Source organism: Somniosus microcephalus, chromosome 23 (genome assembly GCF_052327205.1).
Source record: "Somniosus microcephalus isolate GS21.2 chromosome 23, FLI_Smic_1.0, whole genome shotgun sequence".
NCBI classification, from domain to species: Eukaryota; Metazoa; Chordata; class Chondrichthyes; order Squaliformes; family Somniosidae; genus Somniosus; species Somniosus microcephalus.
Genome location: NC_141009.1, coordinates 12,203,828 through 12,217,483, shown reverse-complemented (window position 1 = coordinate 12,217,483; position 13,656 = coordinate 12,203,828). Strand labels below are relative to the sequence as shown.

The 13,656-nt window shown below is 45.5% G+C and overlaps 1 protein-coding gene across 4 annotated transcripts in view; it reads left to right on the top strand.

Annotated features, from left to right (window-relative positions):
* The window catches only part of kcnt1b (potassium sodium-activated channel subfamily T member 1b), a 517,853-nt gene that overhangs the window by 404,935 nt on the left and 99,262 nt on the right, over positions 1 to 13,656 (top strand). For all 4 annotated transcript variants that reach the window (XM_085965398.1, XM_085965396.1, XM_085965395.1 and 1 more), the window contains 2 exons: positions 1,665 to 1,814; positions 8,370 to 8,608. In XM_085965398.1, coding sequence (XP_085821524.1) covers positions 1,665 to 1,814; positions 8,370 to 8,608 — 389 coding nt within the window. The remainder of the gene's footprint in view (positions 1 to 1,664; positions 1,815 to 8,369; positions 8,609 to 13,656) is intronic.

The following is a 13,656-nucleotide window of genomic DNA, read 5'->3' as shown; positions in this document are numbered from 1 at the left end:
TATATATAAAAATCCAGCGTATAGCTTAAAACGTAGTATTTTCTTTGGTGCAGGCTTGTAGTTCGTGAGAAGGCGCAAATCAGGGTATGTTGTGGAATCAGATGTAGAGTAATTATGAATTTCGTTGGCAATCCAGAAGGGGGCTGTGACAAAAAAATGAAGCATTTTTATCTGTGGTGTGACATGTTATTGGCTTCTTTCTTTCCATGACACTGTATCTGGAGTTCAAAAACCAGGCGCATTCAAAGAAAATAGCCCTGCTTGTGTTGAGACACGAGGAAATGGACATTGGGGCGGATTTTCAACTTGCCAGCCCGGGTGTTAAACTGGCATCACAGATCAGCTGCCTGTCATAGAACCCACCGGTTATGTTTTTCAACAACAACAACAACTTGTATTTATATAGCGCCTTTAACGTAGTAAAACGTCCCAAGACGCTGCACAGGAGTATTTTAAGACACAAAATTTGACACCGATCCACATAAGGAGAAATTAGGGCAGGTGACCAAAAGTTTGGTCAAAGAGGTAGATTTTAAGGAGCGTCTTAAAGGAGGAAAAGAGAGGTAGCGAGGCGGAGAGGTTTAGGCAGGGAATTCCAGAGCTTAGGGCCCAGGCAACTGAAGGCACGGCCACCAATGGTTGAGCGATTATAATCAGGGATGCTCAAGAGGGCAGAATTAGAGGAGCGCAGATATCTCTGGGTGGGGGGGTTGTGGGACTGAAAGAGATTACAGAGATAGGGAGGGGCCAGGCCAAGGAGGGATTTGAAAACCAGGGTGAGAATTTTGAAATCGAGGCGCTGTTTAACCTGCTTTTCATTAGGAATGGACATCAGTCGGTTTCTACAATGACTGAGGAAAATATTATAGTGTTCCTATCGCCACCTTGGCCGAGATCAGCTCAGGGGTGATGGAAAAGCCAATAAAGGTCGGTTTTATGAACTTGCACTCCCGGGGAAATTGGTGGAGTGTGCGCCTACGATTTCCCAACCTGCGCTCCCACCAGGTGATGCTCCCCACCAGGAGCACACATTTGTAAAACAAAAACATCTCTCGTAACTCTATTCGGCACCACCCTCTGTTGGCAAGGCAGAAACCAAGGATCTCAACATATGGGGAATCAGCATGAACCCACATGTTGGTGTGTGGGTCACAGAATAATAATCCAGGGGAATTTGCAAGTTTTTACATCGCTGGGAAACTGAAACGTTAGTCGGTATTTTAAAGGCCAGTCATTTAATACTGCAGATGCAGCAAAAAAAACTGCTCACAATAGAGAATTTTTGTAAGTCGAGGCGTACAAATGTTGTACTTATAATTGAATCCTTGATACTTGGCCTGGAGATAAATTAGCTTTTTCAAACCCTATTCCATTCACATCATTCATTTCGTGCGACAATGAAAAATCAGTACACACAAACTGCTGAATATAGTTTACATTCCTTCCAAATCACGCTCAATGTGCACAGTGATGCACTATCGCTGCGAGCTTACTTATTGCCAATCTCAAATTCTCCCGTGGCTGGAGAATGGAAACTATTGAACAATCGGCATGTCCTTGTCTTTCACCTTGTTCTGTTTGCTTAGGCCTCACGAGGCCCCTTGATCCACCTTGCGTTGCTACGAATTTCAATGAATAACTGGATTGCATCTCCATGGTTACAGGGAAGGACAACTGTCCCCTGAACAGTGGCAGAGGATGTATGGTCGGTGCTCGGGGAATGAGGTCTACCACATCAGGCTTGGCGACAGCAAGTTTTTCGGAGAATATGAAGGGAAGAGCTTCACCTACGCTTCATTTCATGCCCACAAAAAGTAAGCGACATTTATGTTCAGATTAACAATTCTTTGTGGGGACTGAGTGGTGCCATGGGTTTTTAGACACTCGGCTTTCACCTCTGGGATCTGGGGTCCAATTTATCCCAGGGTATGTTCATGTAATGGTTTTGTTACTGGACTAGTAATCCAGAAAATATGGGCAGGAATTTAACTCTGGAATCGGGTTGGAGGCGGGACTATAACTTTCGGGGTTGTAGTCCCGCCTCCATCGAGATGCGGCCAATCCACGCGATTTTAACTTGATTGACCTTGTTGAGCCCGCCCAGCGGGCTCAGCAGGCCAATTAAGGGCCACCCGGCAACAGGTGACATCACAGACTGAAATTTCATCCGTCAAGAGCTTTTGACAGATGAAATATCAGTGTTTCACAGCTGTTTGAAGCTGTCAAACACTGACAGTCTTACTTCTAACCTGAGTCCTTCTCCACAGACTCAGTTAGAAATCTCTCCTGCACAGTAAGCTGAAGGCTGTCACTTTTGACAGTTCGCAGCCATTCTGCTTCCTGTGCCGGTGAGATGAGGGACTCCCGGAACCTAAAGGAAGGAAGGCTGAAAAGGTAAGAAAAGGTATGTAAAACTTATTTAATCACTTTAGACACACCAAACACACTTACTTTTGTACTCATGCACACATCACTCACCTGAACACCGACATCTCAACCCCTCCAAGTCCTTCAACCCGACGGCCCGCCTCCTCTAACTTGGCGTGGTTTGGAGCCGTTGGGAATCCCACACTTCAACATCAAAAATAGGGATTAGGCTAAAAACTGCCTGTTAACTACCTGTTAACAGGCAGTTATTTGGCACTAATCCCTTCCTGCCTCGGGGAGGCGGGTCCCAGTGCAGGGCGGGTACCCGCCTCCTTTGAAACTGGCATGGAGGCGGGTTTGGTTGCGGGAAGGGGTCGGGACCCCTGATTTCGGGATTTTAACCCCCCACACACCGCCAATCCCGACTCCACGGCACAATGAAAATCCTGCCCTATGAGTTCAGATCCCACTGTGGCAGCTTGAGAATTTGACTTCAGTTTGTTCAACAAAAAAAAATCTAGAATTTTTTGACAAAGCGAGTAAGATTGACCATGAAGCTTTTTTGATTTAACTGGCTTTTAAAGATCTCAACAAAGATTTGATGTTGCTAATTAGTTGAGAACCTCTAATAGACATTGAGTGACCCTCGGTCACCTTGTACCTGTGAGCTCTAGCATAGGGAACACTGCCGATCCTTGTGTGCATTTAAAGATTGGCCCATTGATTCTGCAATACTGCTTCCAAATTTTAATGATGCAGTTAAATGGAATGTTGATGGCAAACTAAATCTCTGTACATAGCTTTTGTCTGCACTGCAAAGGACTTGTGAAAAGGGCCTATTCTCTTAACTTACTGTTTGAAGCAGATTTTTTTTTTATTCGTTCATGGGATGTGGGCGTCGCTGGCAAGGCCAGCATTTATTGCCCATCCCTAATTGCCCTTGAGAAGGTGGTAGTGAGCTGCCTTCTTGAACTGCTGCAGTCCGTGTGGTGAAGGTACTCCCACAGTGCTGTTAGGGAGGGAGTTCCAGGATTTTGACCCAGCGACGATGATGGATCGGCGATATACTTCCAAGTCAGGCTGGTGTGTGACTTGGATGGGAACTTGGAGGTAGTGGTGTTCCCATGCGCCTGCTGCCCTTGTCCTTCTAGGTGGAAGAGGTCCCTGGTTTGGGAGGTGCTGCCAAAGAAGCCTTGGCGAGTTGCTGCAATGCATCTTGTTGATGGTACACACTGCAGCCACGGTACGCCGGTGGTGGAGGGAGTGAATGTTTAAGGTGGTGGATGGGGTGCCAATCAAGCGGGCTGCTTTGTCTTAGATGGTGTTGAGCTTCTTGAGAGTTGTTGGAACTGCAGGCAAGTGGAGAGTATTCCGTCACACTCCTGACTTGTGCCTTGTAGATGATGGAAAGGCTTTGGGGAGTCAGGAGGTGAGACACTCGCTGCCGAATACCCAGCCTCTGACTTGCTCTTGTTGTCACAGTATTTATGTAGTTGGTCCAGTTAAGTTTCTGGTTCTGGGGAATGAGGAGGACAAAAATTTGCCACCTTGTTTATGAATGAACAAAATTCTACAAGCAGAGTTACAGACATCTCTCATGGGCATCTTTCCGCATTACCTCTCCTGCTTTACCTGCTTTATTTGAGGCCCCTTGCATGTGCAGCAACACAAATAAGAATGAGGATGAGATCAAAACTGAAGTAGGGCATGGGGGTGAAGGAAGAGAGGAATGGCTTTGCCGTGGTGATTCATCTCTTGGGTATGCAATTCAAAATGGCACTCGCTATTGCCCATGCTGCTTAACAACGGACCAATTGTCTTCTAATATCATCTTTGCTAAGGAGTATGAGTAACAACCACTGCCATTTGGAGCTGTAGATTCTAGCCATAAAACCTGGGATACACAAGATGCAAAGCTTAGTCAAATTGGATACCAACTACCGAATTCACTTGAAAAGTCAACCCTGACTGTGTTGCGATTGATCCCTGGGATATGAGGGTTGTCCTATCAGGAGAGGTTGAGTAGAATGGGCCTATACTCTGGAGTTTAGAAGAATGAGAGGTGATTTCATTGAAGCAAATAAGATTCTGAGAGGATACAATAGCAAAATACTGCGGATGCTGGAAATCTGAAATAACAACAGAAAATGCTGGAAATACTGAGCAGGCCAGGCAGCATGCGTGGAGAGAGAAACAGAGTTAACGTTTCAGGTCTGGGACCCTTCATCAGAACTGGAAAAAGCTGGAGATGTAATAGATATTAAGCAGGTGCAGAGACAGGGGGGGCGGTAGGAGGGGAGGAAGGAATAGAAAGAACATCCTGTACTTTTGTAAGAGGCAGGAAAGATAAAATGTTGCAAATGGGAATGGCAAAAATCATACTGCATGAAAAATGGGGGCATGGATAATTATCTGAAATTGTTGAACTCGATGTTGAGTCCGGCAGGTTGCAAAGTGCCCAATCGAAAGATGAGGTGCTGTTCCTCGAGCTTACGTTGAGCTTCATTGGAACAATGCAATAGCCCAAGGACAGAGAGATCAGAGTGGGAGTGAAGCGGTGAATTAAAGTGACAGGCGACCGGAAGCTCAGGGTCTCCCTTACGGACTGAACGAAGGTGTTCCGCAAAGCGGTCGCCCAATCTGCGTTTGGTCTCCCCAATGTAGAGGAGACCGCATCGTGAGCAGTGAATACAGTATATTAAATTGCAAGAAGTACAAGTAAATCGCTGTTTCACCTGGAAGGGGTGTTTGGGGCCCTGGACAGCGGGAAGGGAGGAGGTAAAAGGGCATGTGTTGCATCTCCTGCGCTTGCACGGGAAGGTGCCAGGTGAAGGAGAAGGGCTGTTGGGGGTGATTGAGGAGTGGACCAGGGTGTCGCGGAGGGAGTGGTCCCTTCAGAATGCTGAAAGGGGAGATGAGGGGAAGATATGTTTGGTTCTGAGAGGGCTTGACAGGGTAGATGCTGAGAGGCTCTTTCCCCTGGCTGGAGAGTCTAGGACTGAGATAGTAATAGTGTAAAGGGCAGAGAGGGGGAAGACTTTCTGAAGTGTGCTCAAGAGAACTTTCTTGATCAGTACATGTCCAGCCCAACGAAAGAAGCATTGCTGGATCTGGTTCTGGGGAATGAGGTGGGTCAAGTGGAGCAAGTGTCAGTAGGGGAGCATTTAGGGAACAGTGATTATAGTATCATAAAGTTTAGGTTAGCTATGGAAAAGGAGAGGGAGCAATCTAGACTGAAAATACTTAATTGGCGAAAGGCCAATTTCAGTGGGTTGAGAATGGATCTGGCCCAGGTAAATTGGAATCAAAGATTGGCGGGCAAAACTGTAATCGAACATTGGGCTGCCTTTAAAGAGGAGATGGTTCAGGTGCATTCCCATGAGAGGGATAGGTAGGGCAACCAAAGTCAGACCTCCCTGGATGACAAAAGAGATAGAGAGTAAGATGAAGCAGAAAAAGGGGGTATAGGACAGATGTCAGGTTGAGAATACAAGTTCAGGCTGAATATAGAAAGTTCAGAGGGGAAGTGAAAAAGGAAATAAGGGGCTAAGAGAGAGTATCAGAATAGATTGGCAGCTAACCTAAAAGGGAATCCAAAAGTCTTCTATAGGCGTATAAATAGTAAACAGGTAGTAACGGGAGGGGTGAGGCTGATTAGGGACCAAAAAGGAGACATACACATGGAGGCAGAGGGCATGGCTGAGGTACTAAATGAGTACTTTGCATCTGTCTTTACCAAGGAAGAAGTCCTTGCCAAAGTCATTGTGAAAGAGGAGGTAGTTGAGATACTGGATGGGATAAAAATTGATAAAGAGGAGGTACTCGAAAGGCTGGCTGTAATTAAAGTAGATAAGTCACCAGGATCGGATAGAATGCATCGTAGGATGCTGAGGGAAGTAAAGGTGGAAATTGCAGAGGTTCTGGTCATAATCTTCCAATCCTCCTTAGATACGGGGGTGGTGCCAGAGGACTGGAGCATTGCAAATGTTACACCCTTGTTCAAAAAAGGATGTAAGGTAAACCCAGCAACTACAGGTCAGTCAGTTTAACCTCAGCAGTGGGGAAACTTTTAGAAACTATAAACCGAGACAAAATTAACAGTCACTTGGACAAGTGTAGATTAATTAAGGAAAGCCAGCATGGATTTATTAAAGGCAAATCGTGTTTAACTAACTTGATTGAGTTTTTTGATGAGGTAACAGAGAGGGTTGTTGAGGGCAATGCGGTTGATGTGATGTACATGGACTTCCAAAAGGTGTTTGATAAAGTGCCACATAATAGGCTTGTCAGCAAAGTTGAAGCTGATGGAATAAAAGGGACAGTGGCAGCATGGATACGAAATTGGCTAAGTGACAGGAAACAAAGAGGAGTGGTGAAAAGTTGTTTTTCGGACTGGAGGAAGGTATACAGTGGTGTTCCCCAGGGGTTGGTTCTAGGACCACTGCTTTTCTTGATATATATTATTGACTTGGATGTGGGTGTACAGGGCACAGTTTCAAAATTTGCAGATGACACAAAACTTGGAAGTACAGTGAACAGGATAGTGATAGACTTCAAGAGGGCATAGACAGGCTGGTGGAATGGGTGGACACATGGCAGATGAAATTTAACACATAAAAGTGCAAAGTGATACATTTTGGTAGGAAGGACGAGGAGAGGCAATATAAACTAAAGGGCACAATTCTAAAGGGGGTGCAGGAACAGAGAGACCTGGGGGTATATGTGCACAAATCATTGAAGGTGGCGGGGCAGACTGAGAAAGTGGTTATAAAAGCTTACGGGATCCTGGGCTTCATAAACAGAGGAATAGAGTACAAAAGCAAGGAAGTTATGATGAACCTTTATAAAACACTGGTCCAACCTCAACTGGAGTATTGTGTCCAATTCTGGGCACCGCTCGTTGGGAAGGATGTGAAGGCCTTAGAGAGGGTGCAGAAAAGATTTACAAGAATGGTTCCAGGGATGAGGGACTTCAGTTACATGGATAGACTGGAGAAGCTGGGGTTGTTCTCCTTAGAGCAGAGAAGGTTGAGAGGCGATTTGATAGAGGTGTTCAAAATCCTGAGGGGTCAAGACAGAGTAGATAGTGAGAAACTGTTCCCAGTAGCGGAAGGGTCAAAAACCAGAGGACACAGATTTAAGGTGATTGGCAGAAGAACCAAAGGCAACATGAGTAAAAACCTTTTTACGCAGCAAGTGGTTAGGAAATGGAATGCACTGCCTAACCTGGGTGGTAGAGGCAGATTCAATTGTGGCTTTCAAAAGGGAATTGGATAAGTACCTGAAGGAAAAAAATGTGCGGGGCTACGGGGAAAGGGTGGGGGAAATGGAATAGCTGAAGTGCTCTTGCAGAGAGCCAGCACGGGCTTGATGGGCCGAATGGCCTTCTCCTGTGCTGTACTATTCTATAATTTTAACTAGGGGGTCACAGACTGAGATGAGGAGAAATTTCTTTACTCAGAGGGTTGTGAATCTTTGGAATTCTGTACCCCAGAGGGCTGTGGATGCTCAGCCGTTGAGTATATTAAGGGCTGAGATCGATACATTTTTGGACTCTAGAGGAATCAAGGGATATGGAGATCGGGCGGGAAAGTGGAGTTGAGGTCGAAGATCCGCCATGATCTTATTGAATGGAAGAACAGGCTCAAGGAGCCGTACGGCCGACTCCTGCTCCTATTGTGTTCTTATGTAGACGTCGGTTAAGCCACAGTTTATATTGATGGCAAACACCCTCATCTTTAAGATTCAGCACCGATGTCATGCCATTGTTTTGTGAGGATGTGCGTGTTTCATTTTATATTTGTATGAACCCAATGCCTCACCGCTATTAAGCTGCAATTATAAAAAGGGTTCAAAAGAGATCATTAACACTGGAAATCTGAACCAGATAGAAAATTCTGGTCAGTCAGAATCTGAGAGAATATGCGAATGGGCCGAAGGGCCTAACCCAATACAATCCAAAGTGGCTGAGTGTTTCCCGTGGTTTTTCTCATGTTCTCCAGGTATGGTGTCTGCCTGATAGGTGCAAAGAGGGAGGATAACAAAAGCATTTTGCTCAATCCTGGACCCCGGCACATCATGATCAGCTCGGACACCTGCTTCTACATTAACATCACTAAGGAAGAAAACTCGTCGTTCATATTCAAAGAGGAGGAGAAGCAGAAGAAGAAAGGCCTAAACTCAGGGGGTATCTTCAGTGGAGCTTCCAGACTACCCGTCCACAGCATCATTGCAAGTATGGGTGAGTGATTAAAAAATTCTACGTGAGGTAGCCCTAAAATCTCAGCACGCTATTTTCTAAATTGAGAAGCCCAGGTGAAAGGTCAAGGCCCATATAATGCAGGATATCCGAAATAACAACAGAAATTGCTGGAAAAACTCAGCAGGTCAGGCAACATCCGTGGAGAGAAATTTGACTTCCTCCCACCCCGCCTCCTGTAAGGACTCTATTCCATTCTCCCAGTTTCTCCGTCTCCGCCGTATCTGCTCCGACGTTGCCACCTTCCACACCAGTGTTTCCGACATGTCTTCCTTTTTCCACAACCGAAGGTTCCCCTCTACCGTGGTTGACACGGCCCTCGACCGTGTCCGTTCTATCTCCCGCACTTCTGCCCTCACCCCTGCCCCTCCCTCCCGGAACAACGATAGGGTTCCCCTTGTCCTCACCTTTCACCCCACCAGCCTCCACATTCAATAGATCATCCTCCGCCATTTCCGCTACCTCCAAAGTGATCCCACCACCAAACGCATCTTCCCCTCCCCTCCCCTTTCAGCATTCCGTAGGGACCGCTCCCTCCGAGACACCCCAAACAGCCCTTCCCCTTCGCCTGGCACCTTCCCGTGCAAGCGCAGGAGATGTAACACCTGCCCCTATACCTCCCCCCTTCCCACTGTCCAGGGCCCCAAACACCCCTTCCAGGTGAAACAGCGATTTACTTGTACTTCTTGCAATCTAGTATACTGTATTCGCTGCTCACGATGCGGTCTCCTCTACATTGGGGAGACCAAACGCAGATTGGGCGACCGCTTTGCGGAACACCTCCGTTCAGTCCGTAAGGGTGACCCCGAGCTTCCGGTCGCCTATCATTTTAATTCACCGCTTCATTCCCACTCGGACCTCACCGTCCTTGGCCTCTTGTATTGTTCCACAGAAGCTCAACGTAAACTCGAGGAACAGCACCTCATCTTCCGATTAGGCACTTTGCAGCCTTCCGGACTAAATATCGAGTTCAACAATTTCAGATCATAACCTCGGCCCCTATTACTTTTTTACTTATAATTTTTTCCACCCCTTTGTTTTGGGTCTCCCTTTCCACCCCCACCCCCCCCTTTCCTTTTGTTTCTCTCTCCCACCTGGCAGCTGTCTCCTATCCTGCCAGTACACTTCACACCTAATCTCAGCTGTCTTTTGTCTCCACTGGCCTATTACCATCTCGTCTGGTTTCGAATACCTTTTATTGTCTCTTTTACTTTTTTTGTTCGATCGCAGCCCTGCCTTCGATCTATTTTATTTTCTTTCCAGTTTTGAAGAAGGGTTTCGACCCGAAACGTCAACTCAAATTTCTCTCCACGGACGTTGCCTGACCTGCTGAGTTTTTCCAGCAATTTCTGTTGTTATTTTGGATTTCCAGCATCTGCAGTATTTTGCTATCGTACTAATGCAGGACATCGTCAGGGTTGAACGAGTAAGAGAGAAGAGAAGGTACAGCAAGAAGTTGTAGCTGGCCGATTCCGAGCCTGGGTTTTACAATGGATAGTATATAAACCTAAAGCCTTCAAAAATACTACGAATCTTTTTTTTTTAAATACCGCGGATGAGGGAAATCGGAAATTGAAAACAGAAAATGCTGGAAATACTCAGCCGGCCAGGCAGCATCTGCGGAGAGAGAAACAGAGTTGACGTTTTAGGTCGCTGACCCTTCGTCAGAACTGGAAAACGTTAGAGATGCAGCAGGTTTTAAGCAGGTGCAGAGGCAGGGAAAGATGGGGGAGGGGGAGGAAGGAAAGAACAAAAAGGGAAGGTCTGTGATGAAGCGGAGGGAAGGAGTGATTGAATGACAAAAGGGATGATGGTGCAAGGCAACAAGGGGTAGTGATGGGGCAAGTAAAGAAATGAAAGATGGGTCTAGTATCTAAAATATGTCTTCCAAACCAAATTTTCCATCCTACAACTTCACGTTTGTCTGCATTGAACGCCATCAATATAGGACTGTTCACTCTGCTAACAGGCATATGTCTTCTATAATTTCTTGTATTCCTCCTCACAGTTTCCCTTGGCCAATAATTTAGTAGTAATTTAATGTCATTCCACTTGTGTCTATACCCAAATCATTTATATAATTGGAAAACAGAAAAGGCAAATTCACTACCCACATTCTGCCAACTTTGAAAAGCATCCACTCTTTGCTTTCTGTCCCTAACCAGTCCTCTATCACTAACTGTATTTTCTTTAACACCCTCTGCATTCATTTTCATAACGCGTCTCTTACACGCCATCTTATCAGATGCCTTTTGAACACGACTTTCCCTTTACCTATTCATATTGGGGGAGGGGTGGGGGGGAGATTAAGTGGGAGAGAGGGAATATAACTCAAAAATATGAAGGGAATTGTAAAGATGAATTTGTGTGAAAGCTAAGATAGAAGCCAAGGAACATGATTAAAATCTGAGGGCGGGGGTAGCCTTCTCCAAATTATCAAACCACAAGATAGATCAGACATAGAGGCACTGGAGAAGGTGCTAAAAAGACTTACTAAGATGATAGCAGAACTGAGAGGTTACATCCATCAGGAAAGATTGAACAGGCTGGGGCTCAAGACTGAGCGGTGACGTGATGGAGGTTTTTAAGATTATGAAAGGGGTTTGACGGGGTAGATGTAGCAAAGATGTTTCCACTTGCAGGGGAGACCAGAGCTAGGGGCCATAAATCACTAATTTTGGGCCAGAAATTCGGGTCGGAGGCTTCCCGCGGGCACAAGCCCCCGACCTGCACTTACATAGTGCGCCTGCTGTTGTGCTGTGGGCCCGCCTGGGATTCCAATCCTGGGCCTCCTCCAGCTGCCGGCGCGCAGTGCTCGTGCATCCCAGGGGCGCAGTTAGTTCGCAGCGTCCCCTGGGATTACGTGGGCCATGGGGAGCCAATCGGAGCAGGGAATCTCCATTCATAGATTTATCTAGGAAGACCTGTCAAATCTATGAATAGAGATTGGCCCCAAAACCTAAATAAAACTGCAAATAATTTTTTTTTTTAAATCACATTTTTAAAATAACTATATAAATTACATAAATTAACTATTTTAAACAAAATTTTAAATTTTTGAAAAAATTTATTAAAGTTTTTAATGGGGCTAAAAATAAACTTACCTTTCTTTAAAGTATTTTAAAATGATAAACCTGTGTGGAAAAAATGTATTAATTTTACTTAATTAACCTCTTACCTTGTTAAAAGCAGGCCTTGTGACTGCTTTTTTCACGCACAGCTGCTAGGGACTTATCCGCACGGAGAAACCTGTATAAAAAAAATAGGAAGTTCCAGGTCTACCCCCGAACACCTTCCTTCAAGGGAACGGAAGTTCCGGTTTCCAGCGCATGCCCGTGGGGACCCGAATTTCTGGCCCAATAAATCCAATAGGGAATTCAGCAGAAAGCTCTTTACCCAGAGGGTGGTGAGAATGTGGAACTCGCTACCACAAGGAATGGTTGAGTCAACTAGCATTGATGCATTTAAGGGGAAGCTAGATAAAACACATGAGGGAGAAAGGAATAGGATATGCTGATGGAGAAGGGTGGGAGGAAGCTTGTGTGGAGTATGAACACCGGCATGGACCCGTTGGGCCGAATGGCCTGTTTCTGTGCTGTAAATACCATGTAATATTGTGTAGTTAGTGCAAGAATTGATGACTTAGTTAAAGCATTATAAATGGGACCTTGCTACCACAGAGAGTAGTTGAGGCAAATAATATAGATGCATTTAAGGGGAGGCTAGATAAGCATATGAGGGAGAAGGGAATAGAGGGTTATACGGATAGAGTTAGATCTCCTTCAGCCCCACAACCCCTCGAGATATCTGTGCTCCTCTAATTCTGCCCTCTTGAACATCCCTGATTATAATCACTCAACCATTGGCGTCTATGCCTTCTGTTGCTTAGGCCCTAAGCTCTAAAATTCCCTGCCTAAACCTCTCCACCTCTCTTTCCTCCTTTAAGACGCTCCTTAAAACCTACCTCTTTGATCAAGCTTTTGGTCACCTGCCCTAATTTCTCCTTATGTGGCTCGTGTCAAATTTTTTGTCTTATAACACTCCTATAAAGCGCCTTAGGACGTTTTACTATGTTAAAGGAGCTATACAAATGTTGTTGTTAGATGAGGAAAGACGGGAGGAGACTTGAGTGGAGCATAAACGCCAGCATGGACAGGTTGGGCCGAATGGCCTGTTTCTGTGCCGTATATCCTATGTAATCCTATGTAAGGTTGGGGCAGATGGGAGAACTATGGCTTTAGTTCTGAAGTTTAATTTTGCTGTTGATGACACTTTTGGAAACTCCTCTGATGGTTTAACGAGTTAATCCATCAAGTAGATGAGCCATATGGAGCAGAATGGTCCCAGGATTGACTCCTAGTGACTTCTGTGTTAACTGATCTCTGCCACAACACTTATAGAGACACGCCATAATTATGGTGAGAGACTGGGAAATGTTTGCACTCAGAGGGACCTGGTTGTCCTTGTGCAGAAAGTTAACATGCAGGTACAGCAAGCAATTACGAAAGCAAATTGTATGTTAGCTTTTGTTACAAAGGGATTAAAGTACAAGAGTGAAGCAGTCTTACTACAATTATACAGGGCATTGGTTAGGCCACACCTGGAGTACTGTGTTCAGTTCTGGTCTCCTTACCTAAGGAAAGACATACTTGCTTGAGAGCGAGTGCAGCGAAGGTTCACTAGACTGGTTCCTGGGATGAGAGGATTGCCCTATGAGGAGAGATTGAGTAGAGTAGCCCTTAGAGTTTAGAAGAATGAGAGGCGATCTAATTGAAACATATAAAATTCTTAAGGGGCTTGACAGGGTTAATGCTGAGAAAATGTTTCCTTTGGCTAGGGAATCTAGAACACGGGGTCACAGTCACAGAATAAGGGGTCGGCCATTTAGGACTGCGATAAGGAGAAATTTCTTCACTCAGAGGGTGGTGAATCTTTGGAATTCTCTACCCCAGAGGGCTGTGGATGCTCAGTCGTTGAGTATATTCAAGACAGAGGTCGATAAATTTTTTGGGAACAAAGGGAATTAAAGG